The sequence below is a fragment of the Acipenser ruthenus genome, chromosome 10, assembly GCF_902713425.1.
Source record: "Acipenser ruthenus chromosome 10, fAciRut3.2 maternal haplotype, whole genome shotgun sequence".
Taxonomy (NCBI): domain Eukaryota; kingdom Metazoa; phylum Chordata; class Actinopteri; order Acipenseriformes; family Acipenseridae; genus Acipenser; species Acipenser ruthenus.
In genome coordinates, this window is record NC_081198.1 from 37292439 (window position 1) to 37312446 (window position 20008).

General features: G+C 36.8%; 1 protein-coding gene across 2 annotated transcripts in view; it reads right to left on the bottom strand.

The window, feature by feature from the left end:
* LOC117410617 (partitioning defective 3 homolog B-like) overlaps positions 1-20008 on the bottom strand; it is a 239626-nt gene that overhangs the window by 50039 nt on the left and 169579 nt on the right. For both annotated transcript variants that reach the window (XM_059032166.1, XM_059032167.1), the window contains exons 19-20: positions 3965-4078; positions 1822-2121 (exon numbers count right to left, since the gene is read on the bottom strand). In XM_059032166.1, the coding sequence (XP_058888149.1) occupies positions 1822-2121; positions 3965-4078 (414 nt within the window). The remainder of the gene's footprint in view (positions 1-1821; positions 2122-3964; positions 4079-20008) is intronic.

The window sequence follows — 20008 nt, forward strand, 5'->3', positions numbered from 1 at the left end:
ACCTAAATCATAAAATATAAAACAATTGCTAAAGCGTGCTGGGTCTACACCATCATGATGCTTGTTTTGTTCCATTTGTTTGTTTGTTTGGCCTACATGCCCTTTTGTTTTAAGTGTTTTGTTTTGTTAAAACATTTACTTTTGTTTGTTTAATAAAACGCTGAGCGCAGCAGCATCTCAGTTTCACCCGCCAGTACTTGTGTTTTGGTTTCTGTTTCTGGTCTTACGTCACCCTACAGCCATCTCTGCCTGTTGCTTAAAAACAGCCTAGAAATGTTTACTAAAGAAATTGCAGTGAGTATTATTAAATACACCGGGGCCCATTATTTATTTTGGTAACACAATTATTCTAGTTACAGTATGTACATATTGTATTATTTATTATAATCTTTTTTTTTCCCCAGGAAAAGAAACACTGGCCATTACTGGGTATGTATTTGTTACACATTTTTTTGGAAATTGTAATCTGCTTTCCAGAAAGCAGCAAATTATAGTTTGAATGTGGTGTATGGGAGGAGCTTAGGTGGGGACTTTTATTTTTATGATGTAAAAAGATGAAATCCTCAATTCACGGCTTTACTCTTACTAAACTTTTACATGGAGATATATATGACAAGCAGTGTTTATTTTTATTTTTATTTTTTTTATTACAAACAAGTATCTTAAAGAAATACTTTAATTGGTTGCTTCAGTAGCTTTACAATTGACAACATAAGCGGACTTTAAATCTATATTTATCTTTTTTTAATTATGCAGTGTTACTAATGGGACTTTGCATGTATACCATGCACTAATTACTCTTACCAAAAAATAACTATTAACATCGCATTATCATAAACAATCTTAATGGCCCTGGCATTCATTCTGGTATTATTTTATTCAATCATTTCACAGCAGTGTGCATCAAAGCATTTAGCTTGTTCAGTCATCTTTATAGTAGTGTACTGGAATCTTTTAATTTGTTGTTTCCTAAGTGCTCCTGCGGATGCAATACTGAGAATGGGGAGTGAAGTCAAAGGACACTGCAGAGACTTTGCTGCCAAACAAACACATGGACAAAACTTACTGAGCTATGCAAAGTGTCAACCTCTTTAATAACAAGTGAAATAAACTGCTAATGTTTCATTGCTTAGATCTGCATAGACGCCATCAGCAGTTAAACTGAAATAATGTGTTTTATTAATCTCTCCTCGGTGTTAACATAAATGATCAAGTAGTGAGTAAAGCAGATTCCTGTCCCATAACCCCCAAACCAAGAGACCCAGGGAGGTCCTGAACATGAATATCACAATTCCTAAATATTTAATGAGAGCTCTTCCAAATTAAAATTTTTCATTTTCACAATACATCCCTATCTAAGTGTCCTCTTTAATCAAACACATTCAGGGAGTCTGAATCTCTCTGCTCTTATGTATTTAGGGTAGCAATCTTTTTAGTGATTAACCGTTCTTGGACTTGGGGTCCCTGCGGATTGAGCTCAGAACAGAGGTCAAAAAACCCCTGAGATAATTCAAGATATTATTAAAATCAAACTACACCATAGACACTGGACTACAACCGTAAATACAGAGCATGTCAAATATATAAAGACAATCTGTTTTGCCTGATTTTTCAAAAAAGTAGTTTTTCCTCATTCTGTGTTACACTAAAATGAAGAGTTAAACCAACACCTAATTTTACAACATCACACAAATTCATTATAATCTAATTTGGCATGGTTTGTTTATTTTTGGTTTTCTTTTAGGGTGGCACGGGATGTATTAGTCTAATACAATTATCATGGTACCATTGTAAAAAAAAGACCATCACTATTTCTGGTACCTGTCAGCATGCGGAGCGGGCTGGCTTCGAGGTTTGTTAACCTTGGCGTAGAGTCCTTCCAGATGCTCTTGATCTGCAGGAGGGTCCCTCTGGTAGTTAATGGGTGCAGGGGGCAGGTGTGGGGAGGGTGACCTGTACACACTCTGGGGCGGTGCCTTTTCCCTGAAGTTGTTGATTTGTGCATAGTTTGGGTCGGCTACGTCATCCTCAAAATCAGGCAGTGGGGGACCATGAGCAGGAACGTGATCATATTTCACTTTGGCTTGCTTCTCCCTCAGCTCCTGGTGTTTCGCTTCAATCCTTACATTAATAAAACAAACATTATGGCTTGGTTACGTTACATACCGACATTGACAGAAGGAACACTCCTGGAGCACGGTGTCTGGAGCACCCCCTACAGCAGATTCCAGGGAATGTATAATGGCTAATGGAAGGAAACTACGTAAAATAGTCAGATATATATTCAGATTCGTACCCAAATGTATCAGGGTTTGCTAAAATATAAAGGCAATCCTTTGCTTGTAGTATGAGATTCTGAACATTAAAACATACTGTAATAATTGGTGACTAATACTAAGATTATTTGTGCAGGGGTGTGTATAACTACCCATCCAACCAGTTATCTGTTAACCCTATTGTGAGCTCTTAGATCTAAAGTTTAAAAGGTGATTCTGATCATTTAAAACAAATAAGTGCCTGTACAGAAACAATCTCTTCAAAGTTAATTTTATTTAAATGTAATCAATGCTGTAATGTAAATCTGACTTGTTTGGGAATACCTTAAATGAACCAGTGAAAACAATTGTATTTGGATATAGTGGAAGGCACTCCTTTTAAATTAAACAAAAGGCCAATTTAGTCCAGTTTTAACTTAAATGGAGATCCACTCTTAACAAAAACAGCTCTTTGGTACCCTAAATGCTCTGTGGATTATTATGCCAAATCAGCACATGTTTTTTTAATTGCTGATGCATTTACTTTAAAATCTCTAATAGCACTAACAACATGTACTAAAGCATTTTATTTTATTAAAAGAAATACACTACTGCCAATTTCATCTTGTTTTGAACAATTGCCATGAAATAAGAAAGAACATTAAAAAAATACTTGGCTGGATTTTACTTCCACTTTTTTTCAATTATATGAAAGCTTCAGCAAATAACACAAAAGCTAACAGAGGACATACATCTAGAGTGTCTCTTATTCCAGGTCGGTGTTGCCTGTGTGGGTACTCTCTTCCTACTTCTAGATTAAATCTTTTGTTTCTCAGATATCTGCAGCACATGAGCTGTTTTATATGGTACTCAGAGCAGATAAGACAGTCACACAATCGTCAGAAGGTATTCTAAGAGGTAAAGCTGTTGCTAACTCCCCTGACTTTAGACAATGGTTAGGTATTCCTGTTGAGTCATGTTGTGGACTGCTTAATTGAAATGCCCATTAATCCAGTTTCCTGACCATTTGCCTAATCTGCAGCCTCAGGGCTAAAAACAACCTGATTGCCATCGTTATTCAGACACATTCACGAAGTCTAGACTGTTTCCATGATTGTGGCTCTTTCACCAGGAAGGTCTTGCATGGTAAACCACTGGTCAGGTTAATCTGGATTTGACAGTAGGCAATTCATTTTGCAATTGCTTAATTTTGCGGTCTGCACAGCATTAAAGTAAAAAATTGTCCCTTAAGTACCAGTATAATTTGCTTCTTAGGGACTGTAAGTAACTGAAGTCGGTAACTGCCTGACAGCAAGTCGCGTGGTGCAGGAAGGGGTCACAGGGAGAACCGATTGTTAATAAAATTAAAACCAGATGGAGGTCCAAATACAATTAGAGAGACTGGTAAGGTCCTTTATTAGGAAAAGAACATCTTCAAAAGAGGGAGTTCAACATCCTGCCCATTCATTAACTGTTTAAATACTGAATGAGGCTCTGTCAATCAACACATGTCAAGCAGATGCTGGAGACGGGCCCTCGCCAGTTTCCGAACATTAGTTTCAGCTCTCATGCCAAAAAACTACAAAAAAAGTTGCATAGCATCTGACTCGAGCTAGTTTTTAAAGTACTTCAGTTGGCCCAAATCTAAGTGATGCACACCCTCTGCTACTTCCCCAAACAATCATACTGAAAATGAATAGGACTCTTACCTCTCTCTCTCTTCTTTCATTTTCTCAAGTTCCTCCTCACTTAGCATTTCAGACCTCTGTTTGTTAAGAATCTTCTGTTCCGGCTTTCCCTTCTCATCCTTCTTTTTGCCAAACCTGAAAAAAGTTCACAAGGTTCCATTAACTGTAAATACACATGGGTATGACATTTTATCCACAGTGTTTCACTCACATATCCACGAGTGCTGCCTTCTAGTTAGAAATTCATTATTTTTTAATTAGCAGACTTTATGGACTACGTTCTTACTGGAAGTGTGGCTTATTAGGTTGGGTTACAAATGGCCTTTGCTTAGGACTTGTTACCACTGGTCTTTCTCAGGTATACCGAAGCTAGACAGTTGATCGAGATACAGTGAAGAGAGGCCGCCTTCTATTTCCATTGCAGTTTCTGAAGTCCACCTGTGGTGCTACTGCCATCACTTTTGTTATTTTGTGATTTCTGCCCAGAAGTCAAAACAGCAAAAATTATGTATAAAAGCTATTTTCTGTTAATGTCCACCTGGATCACATTTGTATTTACTTGATACACAATGCATAAAAAAACATGTTTCAGAAAAGCTGCATACGATTACAGTTTGTTATATGTTTTTCAAGGGGGGATAGTATCAAGCTTAGTAATCTAAATTCAATGTAGATCTGTGGTAACTAACAGGAGTCACCCAGATACAAATATTTAATAAATGTGGATTTCACTGACAGAAACTGCCTCTTTAAAATGACTGGTATGTGGTCTCTTACTCTTTTTTCTAATGAACATGCTGTTAATAATTCTTTTAGAGCTTAAACTGTATGGGGTCAAAACCAGCAGTTAGTAGGCAGTTGGGCGCCCTTTGAAGCACACTGGGAAATGGGAAATGCTATTAAATAACCACAAATAATTGTCAGTAAAAGGTTTACTGTCACTCACTTACCATAGATGCCACTAAGGGACAAAAAGGCATGCTCAGAGCAGGTTACAGTTATTTAGCCAGGGGTAGCTGGCAGATTACCCACAGCGGGTTTATTAGGGTAGCAGTTTAGCATTGTTAGTGCAAAGGGGAGGAGTCCCATTTGGTTTCTTTCCCCATGAACAGCAATGTTCTTAGAACCTAATGGAACACAATACTCATTGTAGTTGATGTATTTATTTTACAAATAAGTCCTTAAAAGAAGTCTGTAGCCAAGTCTTTTTTTCTGGCTTTCCAATTTAATGTGAAGGGATTTAAAAACAAAATAATAATAATAATAATAATAATAATAATAATAATAATAATAATAATAATAATAATAATTCAAGAATTTGAATCATGTTATGCTGCTGCTATATAAATGATCTAAATACTGTCACATTGTGAGTTTAGGTCTTTATAAGACTGATTTAACAAAGGGAAGTTTATACCTCCCTCTCCCTTTGTAAATGGCTGCTCAAAACAATAAGCTGTAATTCAAAGACATTAGCTTTGTGTTGCTGCAGAATGGGAAATCTGTCATAAACTGCCTAAAATCCCGAGCTGCAACTGTAGGATGATACGCCGGCTACTGCCAAGAAGCATCAAAGGCTGATGGAATGGGAAAGGGCTAAGCACTAATGAGGAAAACTGGATTATTTTTACGGTGGCCTAACAATGGGAACTAAATGGCACTGTAATCTTAACCTGGACATCTGCCTGTGACAAGGCAGATTCCTGCTCCAGACACACATACAATGAGATTAGTGGTCTCATCTCCTTCCCTGGAGGAGTGTGTGGTCTGTATCACAGCTTTGCTCACTTGGCAATCCTTCATCCAAACAGTGTCCTGTCCTGCTTAAGAGTCCTTTTAGCACCTAACAATTCTCAATGCAAATGTTTTGTGTTGGGTCATAACTACATTTTAGCGTGAAACACCAGAGGCCAAAACATTTAATGGTTTTATATAGCCTAGTGTACCTCCTCTTTGATCAATTTCAATGAAGAGCGATACAGAATGAAGAACCGTTCTGGTGTCAGCCACAAAGCTGATGAAACCGGAGTTCAGTAAATCCTGTGATCTTTACACAAAGCAAGATCTTTTTTTTTTTATCTGATCTATCTTTAATAAGGTAAACAGCACCATGAATCTCCATAGGCCTGAAGTATTGCGTTTCCCTCTATTGTATTTAGTACTTTAATAAATGCAACATGATTAAATCAAACATATTTTTTTAAATACAGGTGTATGTTTAGCCTAGATGCATTTCAAATTGGATGGAATAACTGTCTGCGATACATAGCGTGCAGACCTAATGAGCATTTCATATGGAATAATGTACAGTATCTCATTCTAATACACTGAACTGATTACGCTGTCCGTCACTGTGTTTGTGCAAGACTTTATGAAAAACTAAATATGCTGAAAACTCGGCATTTCACTACATTAATTGCAGCCAATTAAAAAATTATACATACAACAAACTTGACAAGCAGTTATTTGCAAATAATGAGTAATGATCCTCAGCTGCAAGTGAAATATAATAAATATATGCATTTTCTATCCATAAAAGATAAAAAATAAATAAAAAATAAAAACCACAAACATTTTGTAACCTGTTAGTGAAATGGAGGCTGAGAATCAATGGATGGCTTCTTTTTTTGTATAAACATTATCTAGTCATAATTTACCGCTGGGGACTGGAAGTGAATTACCAAAAATGAGAAACTACAACAAAAGCGAAGCCATTAGTGGTTAACCACTTGAATGACTATCAGACCTGTCAACTCCTAAGTGTTCATACCAGAGAGACCCTGTCACAAAGACGGCCAGAGTGGGTGGCGTCAGACCAGAAGCAGGAAGGAATACAGAGACAGTGGTTGTGATGAGCTGAGTGCAATGGCTGCACTCAGCGTTTATTAACAAAATAAAAGGTTTCAAACAGCACAAAAACAGGACACGGCACTATAGCCAAAATAAACAGACAGACAAAACGGATTAACACTAAACAAACGGTGCACGGAGAGACAAACAAACACGGTGAGTACAAACAAAACACTTCTCTTTACTTTTACGATCTTAATTACTCCTCTCTCTCTCACCCGTTCTCCTCTTCCGAACACCCAACCCCGACTGAATGAAAATGTGCATCTATATATACTGTTGTGCTGGGATTCAATTACTAATTAATTATTCACTTGAATTCCAGCACGTGAATTAATTCTGTGCAACCCCGTGCTCGCATATTATATTTTAAATGCACGTGCGTGATGTGCAATCCCGTGCCTAAATACAAATATACAATTTAAACACACGTGAAACACAGACCTGTTTATATCCCGTGTACCAATCTATACACCAACATTAACATACGCACGCATACATACAACATAGAACACACAAATGCACACAGGGGCGGGGCACTTTGCCACAGACCCCTTCTGAAAAACCTTGGGATTGATGAAAAACCTTAACCTTGACCACTAGATTTTGTTTTTTTTTGGGGGGGGGGGGAGGGGGGCTGGTGACGGATCAAGAATTTTGCACATGGCTGACAGCTATGCCATTGACCTAGACTTAAGGAATATGCACACCGGGAGCGAAGCAAATGACACGAATACAGCAGAAGTACATTAAAAAAAAAAACACAACGAAACAAAAATAAATAAAACAAAGAAATAGTCTGTGTACACCACACACTAAAAAATATACATTTAACAGTGAATGTTTATATGTGATCTGGTTTAACATGTAAATTATTTAAAAAAAAAAATACATCTACATATATTTCTTTGTAAATACTGAGAATTAGTTTAATAAACTTTTTTAAACTGATTTTCAGTTTTAATAAAACCTTCAGTTAGTCTGTGAATGTGATTATTATTGGTCAACATTATTAAAACAAATAAGCGTCATTTTACAGATATACAAAACCAGTGTGTGGCACTCCCCATCACTTTGACTAAAATTAAGGTGAAATAAAGAAAGACAGACATACTGTCAATTTCCAATTGTTCTGTTATTTCTCATCATATGGCGTCTTTCTTTTTATTGTCTTTATAACCACTGACACTGGCATCATAAAGAACATTATATTTTTCAACAGTTGTATAGGATTTACCGTTGTATCATGTATAAAGGGTTTCGCAGCCTCGCAAACAATAACAAACTTATGCACAAACATGAAAATCCATTGCACGGCCGTGAGACTCTCAAAATTGTGAAATTTTCACGGGTACACCTTGAGACTTGACATCCATGGACTATGCCAGTGTAGACAGACAATAACCAAAAGTACCATGCCAACATTTTTAGTTTGTAAGGAGATTATGTAACAACTTATTTTTTTACAAGGGAGATCATTCTTCATAACCCACTAATGCCTGAAGCATTTATGCATAATGTGGCCTTTTTAAGACATCTTTGTTTGACAAAACACATCCTTTATTCCATTTGAAAAATGCGTTGCTGTTGCTAGTGCAACCTCAGTTATATGTATGTACAATACAAATGCTCCTGTCACCTCTATCAAATATTCAATATTGCCTCTTGTGAATGAAACTAAACAGCATTTTTATATAGTAGAGAATATGTCAGTCATTTGCATAACCGATTAATCAGTCATGGCAGGAACAGTTTATTTACAGAAAAGTGTGTTTTAAAAACTATAGATACATGTCTCAATTATGCCTTGGGTGTTAGGGGTGGGCTCTTTGGTCTTTCTCACTCATTTTAAGTCAAAATGATGTCCTGCTACAGGGCATTTGATATTCTCCATAGATTAATTTACTTGGTTGTCTGCTACTGAAAATCACAAGCTGAGATATGTCTAATTTCTGCATATTAATGCTGTTATTCATCCCTGCACAACCTAATTAGACCCAAGGCTATTTTGTAATGTTCACATTTCTGTTTCCTTTTCATCCATCACTTTCAAATCTTGCACTTGTTTAAACTCAAAATAAAATTATAACACTGCAAGTTTTTCTCCAGCCACTTCCTGTAACCAGGGTAAAAAAAGATGATGTAAACAAAAGACAGAGTCACAAGCAACTGGTGCTAAGAGTGGGGGCAGCAAAACATGTCAAACCCAAACACACATATCCTTCTTGCCCCAATACTCCCGGTGTGCACATACACTGAATTGTGGAGCTCTCTGAAGGGTTCTTTTTAGGTCTAGGTCAGACTAAACCACTCTTAAATCTGTAAATTAGGTCTTTTCATTAGCGTTCCCTTCCTTTTTAAATAAATTGGGATGACTCATTTGTTAACAGACAATTTCAAGACTGGTAAATGTTGGTCTTAATATTAAAAGAGGTCAAGTAGAATACAAAAATACTAAAATAAACTATTATTATTACTATTATTATTATTATTACTATTATTATTATTATTATGATTTATTTCTTAGCAGACACCCTTATTCAGTCGTAAACAAAAATACATTTCAAGAATGTTGCTACTAACAATGGCCTCAGATCCATATACATTCTCCTCTATTAGTGGGTGTTCTATTGCAATGCTGTATAAATCTGCAGTTATTTGTTTCAAAGTTACCAGCTCGGGTCATGGTATTCTGGCTACCTAAGTTTAGTAAACTTCTTTTTTTTCTGATTGGGCACATTTTTGGATCAAACTGTTCTGTACCTTGGCATGCCCCTAAATGTGAGTGAGAGGGATTTTTCTAGTCAGCCAATGTATCCAAAATGGTGCCCACAAAGCCTTTGCATCTCCTCCCCCTTTCTATAAACCTTGCGTAAAGCCACCTAGATAATATCAGAACCCCCAATGATCTCCTCAGTAAACAAAGCTTCTCACCAGTAAAACATGTTCTATAACTGTAACATTTAAATGGTAATGTACAGTGTCAGATGCATGATGTTTGTGGCAGTTATTTTATGTTTCCTCAGAACCAAGACCCCTAGGGTCACTGTCAGTAATCAATGTACACAACATACGCATGTTAATATATGTTTACACCAACAAAATTCCAGGAATGGTATCCCCTTATCTCCCAGACAAAATCCCTTGTTTCAAATTCTTGCATAGTGGAGCACAACCACTAATGTATATCATGTCACCTGATTATTTCATGTCATTGACAACCAGACTTGAGATCTGATCAATCACTATACATCGTTCTCACAAAATACCCTTTTCAGGACACCTGAAATTGAACAACAGGAAAGGAAAATTCCCCTTTAATTAATTTATATCAGCACTGCAGCCACTCTGAATTCATTAGAAATGATACCAGGCAAACAAGCAGACCTGAATAAAAAAAACAATCAGGCCGTTTTCCTTACAGTGTCTTTCCCATGTGTTGCTACAACTGTTTAGTTAAGGTGTGTGTACTGTTTCTTTTTTTTTGTTTGTTTTGTTTTTAATTTTGACAACTCAAGATGGCTTCACATGTACCCGCATGGACCTCTCAGAACTACATGAGATGGATTTACCAGAGAGGAGGAGGATGATGATCGGAAATGTAGTTCTCAGAGGTCCATGCAGGTACATGTGAAGCCATCTTGAGGCAGGGAATGCTATTTAAAAATGTAAAAAAGTGGTAAAAATGTAAAAAAAAATGAATTAAAACAATATACATACCTTACTTAAACAGTTGTAGCAACACTGTTTGACAAGGTAAGGTTTTCAAACTTAACAATCACAATTAACAAGACAAGGTTCATTTGATTACGAAAATCTGATGTTACTGACCTGATGCGCTTCAGTGATGACTGTAAATCAAATCAGAAGTGCGCAGAATAATGAGCACTGGGCCTCCATTGTGTTATTTTTGTATATCTCAGGTTCCATACTGTAAGTAGGTATGACAATTCAGAATGTACAACACAAGCAGGTTTTACAAAACCGAACTCCACTGGTTCGGAAAAAATAACTTTATTTTTTTGTTCAAATCTTTTATTGTCCAAATAATTCTGCAATTGCATACCAACGTATTGTATCTTCAGTAATGTATTCACCCTTCTTCCCTTGTTTCAGAAGCTGTCTTTAGATGAATGCTTCTGTTCACAGCGATGTCAATTACAGCTTGAGCTGATCAAAAACAGAAAAAGCTACTCTGCCACTAAGTGCAATTTTAAGAGAAGATTTTTTTGACAGTAAATCTGACCCACTTAGAAACTTGCAATCCAACTGCTTTCCAAGAGGGTTTTGGTTTCATCTGATTTTTGCCTCAGTAATACTTTTCAGCAGTGTGATGGCTACTTTACAGTTAAGAGGGGCTCCTCAATTACCGGAGTTTAACAGCCTACCCTTGTGACATCACAGCATTTCAATGACCAGGTACAAGGAAATTGCGTAATCTGAACTCTCTGAACAGGTCACACGTAGCAGTGTTATTGCAGTAATAAGTCTCACCTAAGGTCACTTGGTTACCTGTTGGGAGTTGCCCAGGAAACTACAGGGGAGGAACCATTTATTTAACCAGGTCAGAATAGAATTATATAGGGGCCCGATTTCTCATATTCCAAGGCACCTGGTCATTTAAAAACCCTTCTCTAACCAGTTTTCACACACAATTCCTGCTTGTTGCCTTGACAATAGAACTCTCAGCTCAGTAAAAAGAACAAAAAAAAAAAGAACTGATAACTGTATTTGGACAGCACATATAGTTACATTTTCTCTGCGCATGAGTGCAAAGCAGAAGTACTATGTTAAACGCAGCATTGGAACTCTTTCTGTTAATTCAGGAGTTAGATGAACTCGCTCCCAGATTTTCTTCTAGTGTGAACAGTAACAGCCTCAATGCGCACTCGCTGCTGCTTGAAAGCCTGGTGTGAAAACGGTACTGGAGAGAGTGGATTTCATAACCGTGGTGCACAACAGGTCATTTTTTAATGACATAAAGGCTGGCAGTATTCAGATCTGCTGTTGTTTAGACCATATGCATAAACCCCACACATCTGATGTGTGAAAAGAGCAACCAGCTGTAAGCAAACCCAGTAAGCAAGATTGGGGGACGCCAAGATAATGATTGTAATAGGGGTCAGTCTGAAATATCCTGAGGCTTTTATGGAGGATCTAACTGAAGTTAATATGTTCCAATATAAAGGACCTTTACAAGAAAAAGCAGGCCTTCATTATTTATTTTGAGATTATTCACCTCAGAGAGCTCAAATCAGATGCAACACTGTGTTTATAGTCAGGGACCCACTTTAACAGCTCAAAGAACTGAAGCAAAGGGAAGATGAGTGACTTGCCCAAGGTCACAACATGAGTCAGTGACTCTTATTAAAGTCCTTTACTATTGCCACTGGTCATGTCATCCCAACTAGCTCTCTTTTTGCAAGCTAAAACTATAGAATAAATTAGTAAACTGCCCGAATCAGAAATCATGACCTGAATGCCCAGTGGTGTAACCTCCAGAGGCCAAAACCATATCGGTTCACATGCATTAATAATGCATATTCCTCCAGCAGGCAATCAGCAGCCACAAAGACTCTTTGATTATACAGCGTACAGTATACTGTATATATAAAATAATAAAGCTTTCTAGTCAGTGTGGGTCTTTCCGCAGTAACTGGACACTGATAACATAACCAAATAATTAAATACGTTCCCTGCATTTTTCTCATTTCACAAAAGCGGAGTATGAAACAGATGGCAATGTATTTAATAAAAACAGCCTCGTGATGATCACTGAGTTTGACAGGCAAATTACTTTCAACCTTATTCCTTCTCCGGGCTGGGTGCGGACGCTAACCATTTCTCTCCATCTGATGGTGTTTTTCAGGAAAGGCCCACATGAAAACGGAGTGATGGCCCTATGTATTTGCTGATATTGTATGGTGTTACGTAATGGGATTAGTGGACTTTAGAGTATGTAAGTAGAACCTTTGCTTGTTAAATCAAAGACAAAACAAATAAGGTTTGTCACCTACACTCCGGGGACTGTGTGAGATTTCTAGAACAGCAAATACATGTGACAGAACCACCAGGATGCGTCACAGCAATACTGAGAGTTTGGCATAACCTAAACCTTGATTGTCTTTAACAGGTTGACATGTTTCCAATTAGGCACAGCAGCACAGCAAGCTGAAGCAGAATTAAAAGAACCTACTTGTCATATTTAAGGATGTGTTCATATTTTTTGATGAGAAATATTTAGCCATTTCCCACTTTGAAAAGAAAAAAGCTAAATTACAATTCTCTATAAAAGTACAGTAATTTAAAAGGGAATTTATTTCAGCAGAGAGATGCTAAAAAAGAAAAAAGCAATAGCAAATCTCCCTTGAAAGTATGGCAGAGTTTGATAAAATAAGTAGCTTAGGAATAAGCAACATCATGGTTTCAAACTGCATGTGTTCGCATTTAATCTTCCAACTGAAATGTTATTTTAATTATATTTCTCAATAGATTTTTTAAATACCTTATTTCCATGGAGTTTTTTAATGCTGAGGTTTTGAGATAACTTTAACTTACTGATGAGGAAGAATCCAGTCACACTTCTAAAACAGTTCCTACTAAAGTGTGGAGTTTCATTAAGGACACAATTCACTGTGAAGTCAGTGAGGGTTCAAATGAAGTTAACAGCAAAAAAGTCAAGAAGTATGCCATATACCTTGTCAAAGGTACGAGTCCTGAAGATCATGCCATAGTAGGTCAACATAAGGAAGAGGAATCCAGTCACATTTAAAGAACTCTCTAAAATCTGTATGTCCCAATTACAAACTTGCAGTGTCATCAACAGTGTGATTATAGCTCAAGCTGTCCACTACATTTCCTACTAATATCTAGCTGAACCATAAATAAATTGAGTTATAAATTATGATTACAAAATGGCAGGTCGAAAAAGAAAGGAAGTGGCAGGTTTCATTTGAAGCACCAGGCATTAAAAAAAAGCCAGTATGAAACTGTGTTTAATCTTTCCACAAATCTGTGTGTGTTTGTAACCAACTCTAGAGCGAGTGTGTGTGGGGAGAGGCAGGAGACACAGGTCTAGCTTCTGAAGCATTAATTAACTGGCCTTTGGGGGAGAGGCATTTCCCCCTAAGGAATAGTACGAATGAGTGTGAGAAAAATGAAAGAAAAGAAAGGAAGTGTTTTTGAAAGAAACTCACAGCTGCTTCTCAAAATAAAAATAAAAAAAACAATGTAAAGTTTCCTTTTATGCCACCTTTCTTTATAATGAGTTCAAACTTAACAAGCGTCAAGCCTTTAACCAGCAGTGTCATACAGAGAGGTTACTGCAAGACTGGCAATCCATGGGCATCACAAAGAATGACATTTCAGCCTCAAATGACTGACATATCCAATATTAAAATCAAAGCACAATACAAAACCATCTTTTCACTGACTGGTCCCTCATAAAAAGAAATGAGTTGCATTCTTTTTCCACAATACAGTTAAAAAGAAGACAGAATGAGAGACAATAAAATGGGAGCAGGTTTGAATTGAAAGAGCTCTAACCTGTCAGAATGGGTCCATCAGGTCTAGTTTTTGTGTCACTACTTTTAAACTAATCTCACTAATCTCTCATTCTGTGATGTTGCAGATTGAACAGAATAAAATTGCTGGAAATAAATATGGTGCATTCAAAAATGTAGATCAAGGTTTGACACAAAATGTATTTATGTATTTACTTATTTATTTAACCAGGAGATTTACCTATTGAGACCGAGGCCTCATTTACAAGGGGGTCCTGAAAAAAATAAAGAAACAAATAGAAACAGAGTTTAAATTCCTCCTTGCCTCCCTCGTGGTGTCTTTTCTTCATACACAGTACTGGTATTTTTAAAGTACATTTTCAGTATTGGATGTGTTGGTTATCCTTTTCTAGTTTTAGTTTTGATTGTGTCTTATGGAGGGGTCATACCAGGAAGTCGTTCTTTAACCATTATGAACCACCTCTGAAGAACACTGCACAGGGATCTACTTTTAACCCTTTCAGTGATGTCACACCTTACCTTAGTGCTGTATGCTAACACATGTTGTCGGAAAACATCCTTGGAACCTCATGGGACTCCTTGGTCCCAGTCTGGTAGTGTATAAATATATGTAACATATTTTTTGTCCTATTCTCATGTATAAAGGAGTTCCTTTTTGAATTTTAGAACCTGATTTTGCATTCTTCAGCTCGACAAAAATAATTCAGGACTGAAAGGGTTAAAGCCTAAACGAAAGATCCACTTCTACCTAGTTTTTAATAGGTTGTTCTGCTCTTATTGAATATTTGTATTTTTGCTATCTGTTTAAGTTGAAGTTGTTAATTGTTAGCACTTTCGCCAAGTTGTGTGGCCATTTAAAGCATCTAGATGGATTCATGAATTAGTTGATCATTTGTACTGTAGGAAAGCTTGATGACTATCCTAAAGTAAGTGCAAAGCCCATTTCTTGTCTTAGTTCTTGAAAAGATAAAACTGCATTATTTATGTAAACTTACTCAGCAATTCAGACAGATACAGTCCATCTCTGTCCACTTGATCAAAGAAAACTACTGCCCATGTCAAAAACAGATGGATGCCAAGAGGAAATTGGGGTAGATTGCTTTTAAAAGTGAATGTAGTGACTATGATCCAAGCAGGAAAGACCTAAAGAAAGACTGACTTAAGACTAAAGATATTTAGGCAATCAAACACCAATGTGCTATCCGGGGGTTGGAATTTGAAACACATGTATATCCCAATTGCTATGCATACACCTAACAACTTCCAATTTTTTTTATTCTTTAGATTGGAATGTAACCTTCTAATAAGGGTTATTGTGCTCTGTTCATAGCACAAACCCACTAGTGATGAATTTAGATGTATTTTTATTTTTATTTTTTTAAAAGGTAAATCAAATCACTTTTTACTTTGTAATTGTCACATCTGTAATTATTTCCATGTCCTTTGCAGCAAATTCCGGTCCCTTTCTCCGGCACTCCTGTCCCTTCTTCCTTTGGTCTGGTCCCACTCCCCACTCATTAATATTTTTATATTAACAGCGGAGGTAATTACTAAATCACACCTTATCTTATATGCTGCTCACCTCCAGTTCATATCAGTCACATCAGAGCATGATGGTGTGATGAATGCCAACAGCCACTAGGTGTAAAACTGCTCAGGACTTTGGTAGTTATGCACCAAGATGTCCTTAGTGTGCAATTTGTATCCAGGCACTGTGTAAATCCTGACACTTTTATACCACACATAACACGTCATCTATGCAGCCTGACATGCCGCCGAAATGTGAAACTCATCACAGTGTGTGATGGGGCATATGGGCATGATCATGACAACACCATCATCATGATGAACATCATGTCACATGACATGAGGTGAGCAATAAAAACTTTTCAGAAAGCCCCAGAGGCACACTGCTGGTAAGCCATAGATAATGTTATATAGCTAAATGTCATCAGGTGGATGCAATGATCTAAAACGCATTTTCTAAAAAAAATAGAATTGCCAGCAACTTTACGGCTTCCAGGACCAGTACCAGTAACAGCATCAGTACCAAACACTTTAGCAAATAGTGCAAAATGCCAGTACTAGTACTAAACACTTTAGCAAATAGTGCAGAATGCCACTGCCAGTACTTTAGCAAATAGTGCAGAATGCCAGTGCCAGTACTTTAGCAAATAGTGCAGAATGCAGTACCAGTACCAAACATTTTAACAAATAGAATGGTAGAATGTCATTTTTACATAGTAACCAACACCGTATGTGCACTCTATTATGAGTTATAAGGCAGTTTTACATTTGACCTTTAGGAGAGGTCAAAGGTCACAGGCAATGACATGTTTTAATAAAGCATACATAGGTTACTATATGTGTTCCATAGTAACCATGGCCCTATCTGCACTCTATAAGGAGTTATTAGCCAGTTTTGTATGTTGATGATGTCATCCAATGTGGCCACCACGTTTTGTATTGTAGCAGCTCCCCTTTATTTATTTATTTCTTAGCAGACGCCCTTATCCAGGGACTTACAATTGTTACAAGATATCACATTATTTTTAAATACAATTACATTATTTTTTACACATTATTTTTACATACAATTACCCATTTATACAGTTGGGTTTTTACTGGAGCAATCTAGGTAAAGTACCTTGCTCAAGGGTACAGCAGCAGTGTCCCCAACCTGGGATTGAACCCACGACCCTCTGGTCAAGAGTCCAGAGCCCTAACCACTATTCCACACTGCTGCCCAAAAAGCAACCACACTATGATCATATGTGCCATTGGGTTTGTTTCAATTGGACTAGCGGTTTGGGAGAATACCGCCATACCACACAACCTATCAGCTTCTTACGAACACCAGTTAATCTTGTCATTTTCTAAAATAAAATGTTTTTTTTCAATCCAATATGGCGGCCAAACCATGTGACTTATGACATAAGTTCTTTAGCATTTTCCATCTTCCCATAAGCATCTACCAACCTACCGAATCTGGTAAGCTTTCAAGCAACTCTAGCAGAAAGAAAAATAATAATAATAATAATAATAATAATAATAATAATAATAATAATAATAAACACAGCAATAACAATAGGCTTTCCAGTCCTATGGGCCTGGAAGCCTAATAATCCCAGCAATAACAATAGGCTTCCCAGGCTTTGCATAAGTCTGAATGCACCTTTATTCTGAACATTGCCAAATTAATGCTATTTAATTTTACTGAATATCTTAAGATTGAGTGTATGCATACATTCAAACCCTTATTTCTGCAGCGGTGGAAACAGTACAACATTTGTGCAGAATGGTATAATATTTCTGGAAGACACAGCACTGAAGCTTCACTATTACTAACTATATAGTGAGTAAGTATTTAGTAATGCTATATAAATGAATGCCCATGTCAAAGTAAACTGCTATGATTGAAAGTGATTATGTGAGAAAATGAACTCACTCTTAGGATTTTCACAACAACACAGAATGTAATCAGTATGGCTGAATCCTGCTTTAGCTTTTCATCACATACACTACTGCCCAATGTATCAGATACATTAGGCAAATGGAGAAACCCAGTCTCTGATGTGCTTAATGGTCTTTTAATACAAACCAAACCATTTCAAGGTTACAAGTGCAGTGCCCACAGCACAACAAAGAAAATAAATGAAACCCATACATCTGCTCATAAAAAACAAGGGGGTTTATAACAGCAGTAAAACAACTGTGGACATAAACAGACCTTGTGGGCTGTACATAATGCAGATTTGAATGCAGCCGCTGCCATTAGAAACACATCAGGGTGCTATATAAGCAAGCGCATGGTGAGAAACGAACTTTGTGTTTAGACAGTGATTCAGACAAATCAGCATGCAATCACACTGGGGTGATCAGCAATAAATGGGTTTGTTTGCAATGAAGACAACATTACCTTCCATAAAACATTGAACAAAGAACTAGAAAGAAAATAAGTGCAATTACTTTACTGATTCCATTAAAAAAAAGCAGACTAATAATTCTTAAGTCCTCTATACTATGCAGAAGCTTAATACTTTAATGAGCAAACACACCTTGCTATTCCGGCACTTCTGTCTTTTACACTAAAGAGTCCCTGTGGAACCAACCACCTAACCAAGAACAGCATAATTACAGCTACTAACATATGTGATCCATACATATGGTATACAAGTGCTTGTCCCTTACGCTACAAATTAATTGGAACATTTTAAATATTGTTTCTTGTGGGGCTTTACAAGTAAGGCGCCAAAGATGACATAAGCGATATGGTTTGGAAATAACCTATTAAATAACACAATACAAAAGTTACATTAAGAAAAAGAAATCAGATATCATGGAACACAAAAAGATACACCTTGCCTGAAAACCAATATACTCTTCAATCCCAACAATCCCTGGCAGCTACAATGGAAAGGTTAATCAGCAAGCAGTGAATTTTCAGTCTGAAATACTGCAGACTGAGACAGCTGCCGCTCGTGACCAAAGCAGAGCTTTTTATATCTTTCTTTTCATTCAAAACAAGTATGTTCATCTTGAACAACGTCTGTAGATTAAGATCTGTCTGTAAACCGTTAAGTGCTGGATAAAGCTCTCGTATTTAAAAGCATCTGTATACATAGTACAGATGTTGATGTATTTACACATAGAACAGACAGGCCATAAACAAAAACTGTAAACAGTTGGTTTGCTAATCAACTGCCAGCAATTAATATACTTCCACTTAGGACTCAATTGAAGAGCAATGTAAGACATATTGCTGTTCTGATCACAAAACCAAAATCAAATAGAAACAATATACTGTTTAAATCTTGTTGCGCGTTTCCTGGTAAAATATATATTTTAAATCCATAAATCCATTGTGTCTCTTGCTTTACTGAACCAGAGGGTCATTAAAACGCAGCCAACAGAGAAAGAGGGTCCCAGGCAGTATTGATATCTCTATTGATGTCTCTATAACTGCCAGATGGACATATACTCGGGTGTTCCTCTAAGTGTGTTCCATTAACCAACAAAAGCTTCCTGAACTGCAGTACACAGGTGCATGTGTTGATGGTTTAAAAATAAAAACCCTGTTATCCTGGTTTAGAGCTTGCTGGTTTCTGTATAACCGACCAGCTTTCATAAATCCAGCAATGTTTTCCTTTCATCAAGCTGGACTGCCAGCATCTCATTATACATGTGAATGTCACCTTATTACTTCTTATTTGCAGCACACCTGGTGCCTGAAAGGAAAAAGAAATGCAGTCAATTAAAGAAAGGAAAGGGGGAAGAGGGAGGGGAGCTATAAATTTCATGGTCACAGTGTTTATGATTATTGGTGCTATTTAATTCACAGCAAGGGAGACGTTTCTACTTTTACTTCAAATGCAAGGACTTTCACTGTTTTTCCTCATCAGCTTTTATTGCTGTATTTACCTAGTCGTGTTCTAAAAATAAATTCTAAGGCCTGCTTTTGCCTGGAAAATCATTGTAAAAAAGAAATGTTATAGTGAGGGTATAGTATTGCTAATAATAAATGAAAACAAAACTATATAAATAGGATGTTTGAAAACATGTTTTCCTGGTGCATAGTTTAAAATAAAATAAAAATAAAAATATACTTTCACATAACTGAACATTCTTCCAAAACCCTATGAATTCGTTCCTTGTCTTTTTTTCTGTTGATTTTCAAAAGCCTACAAATATT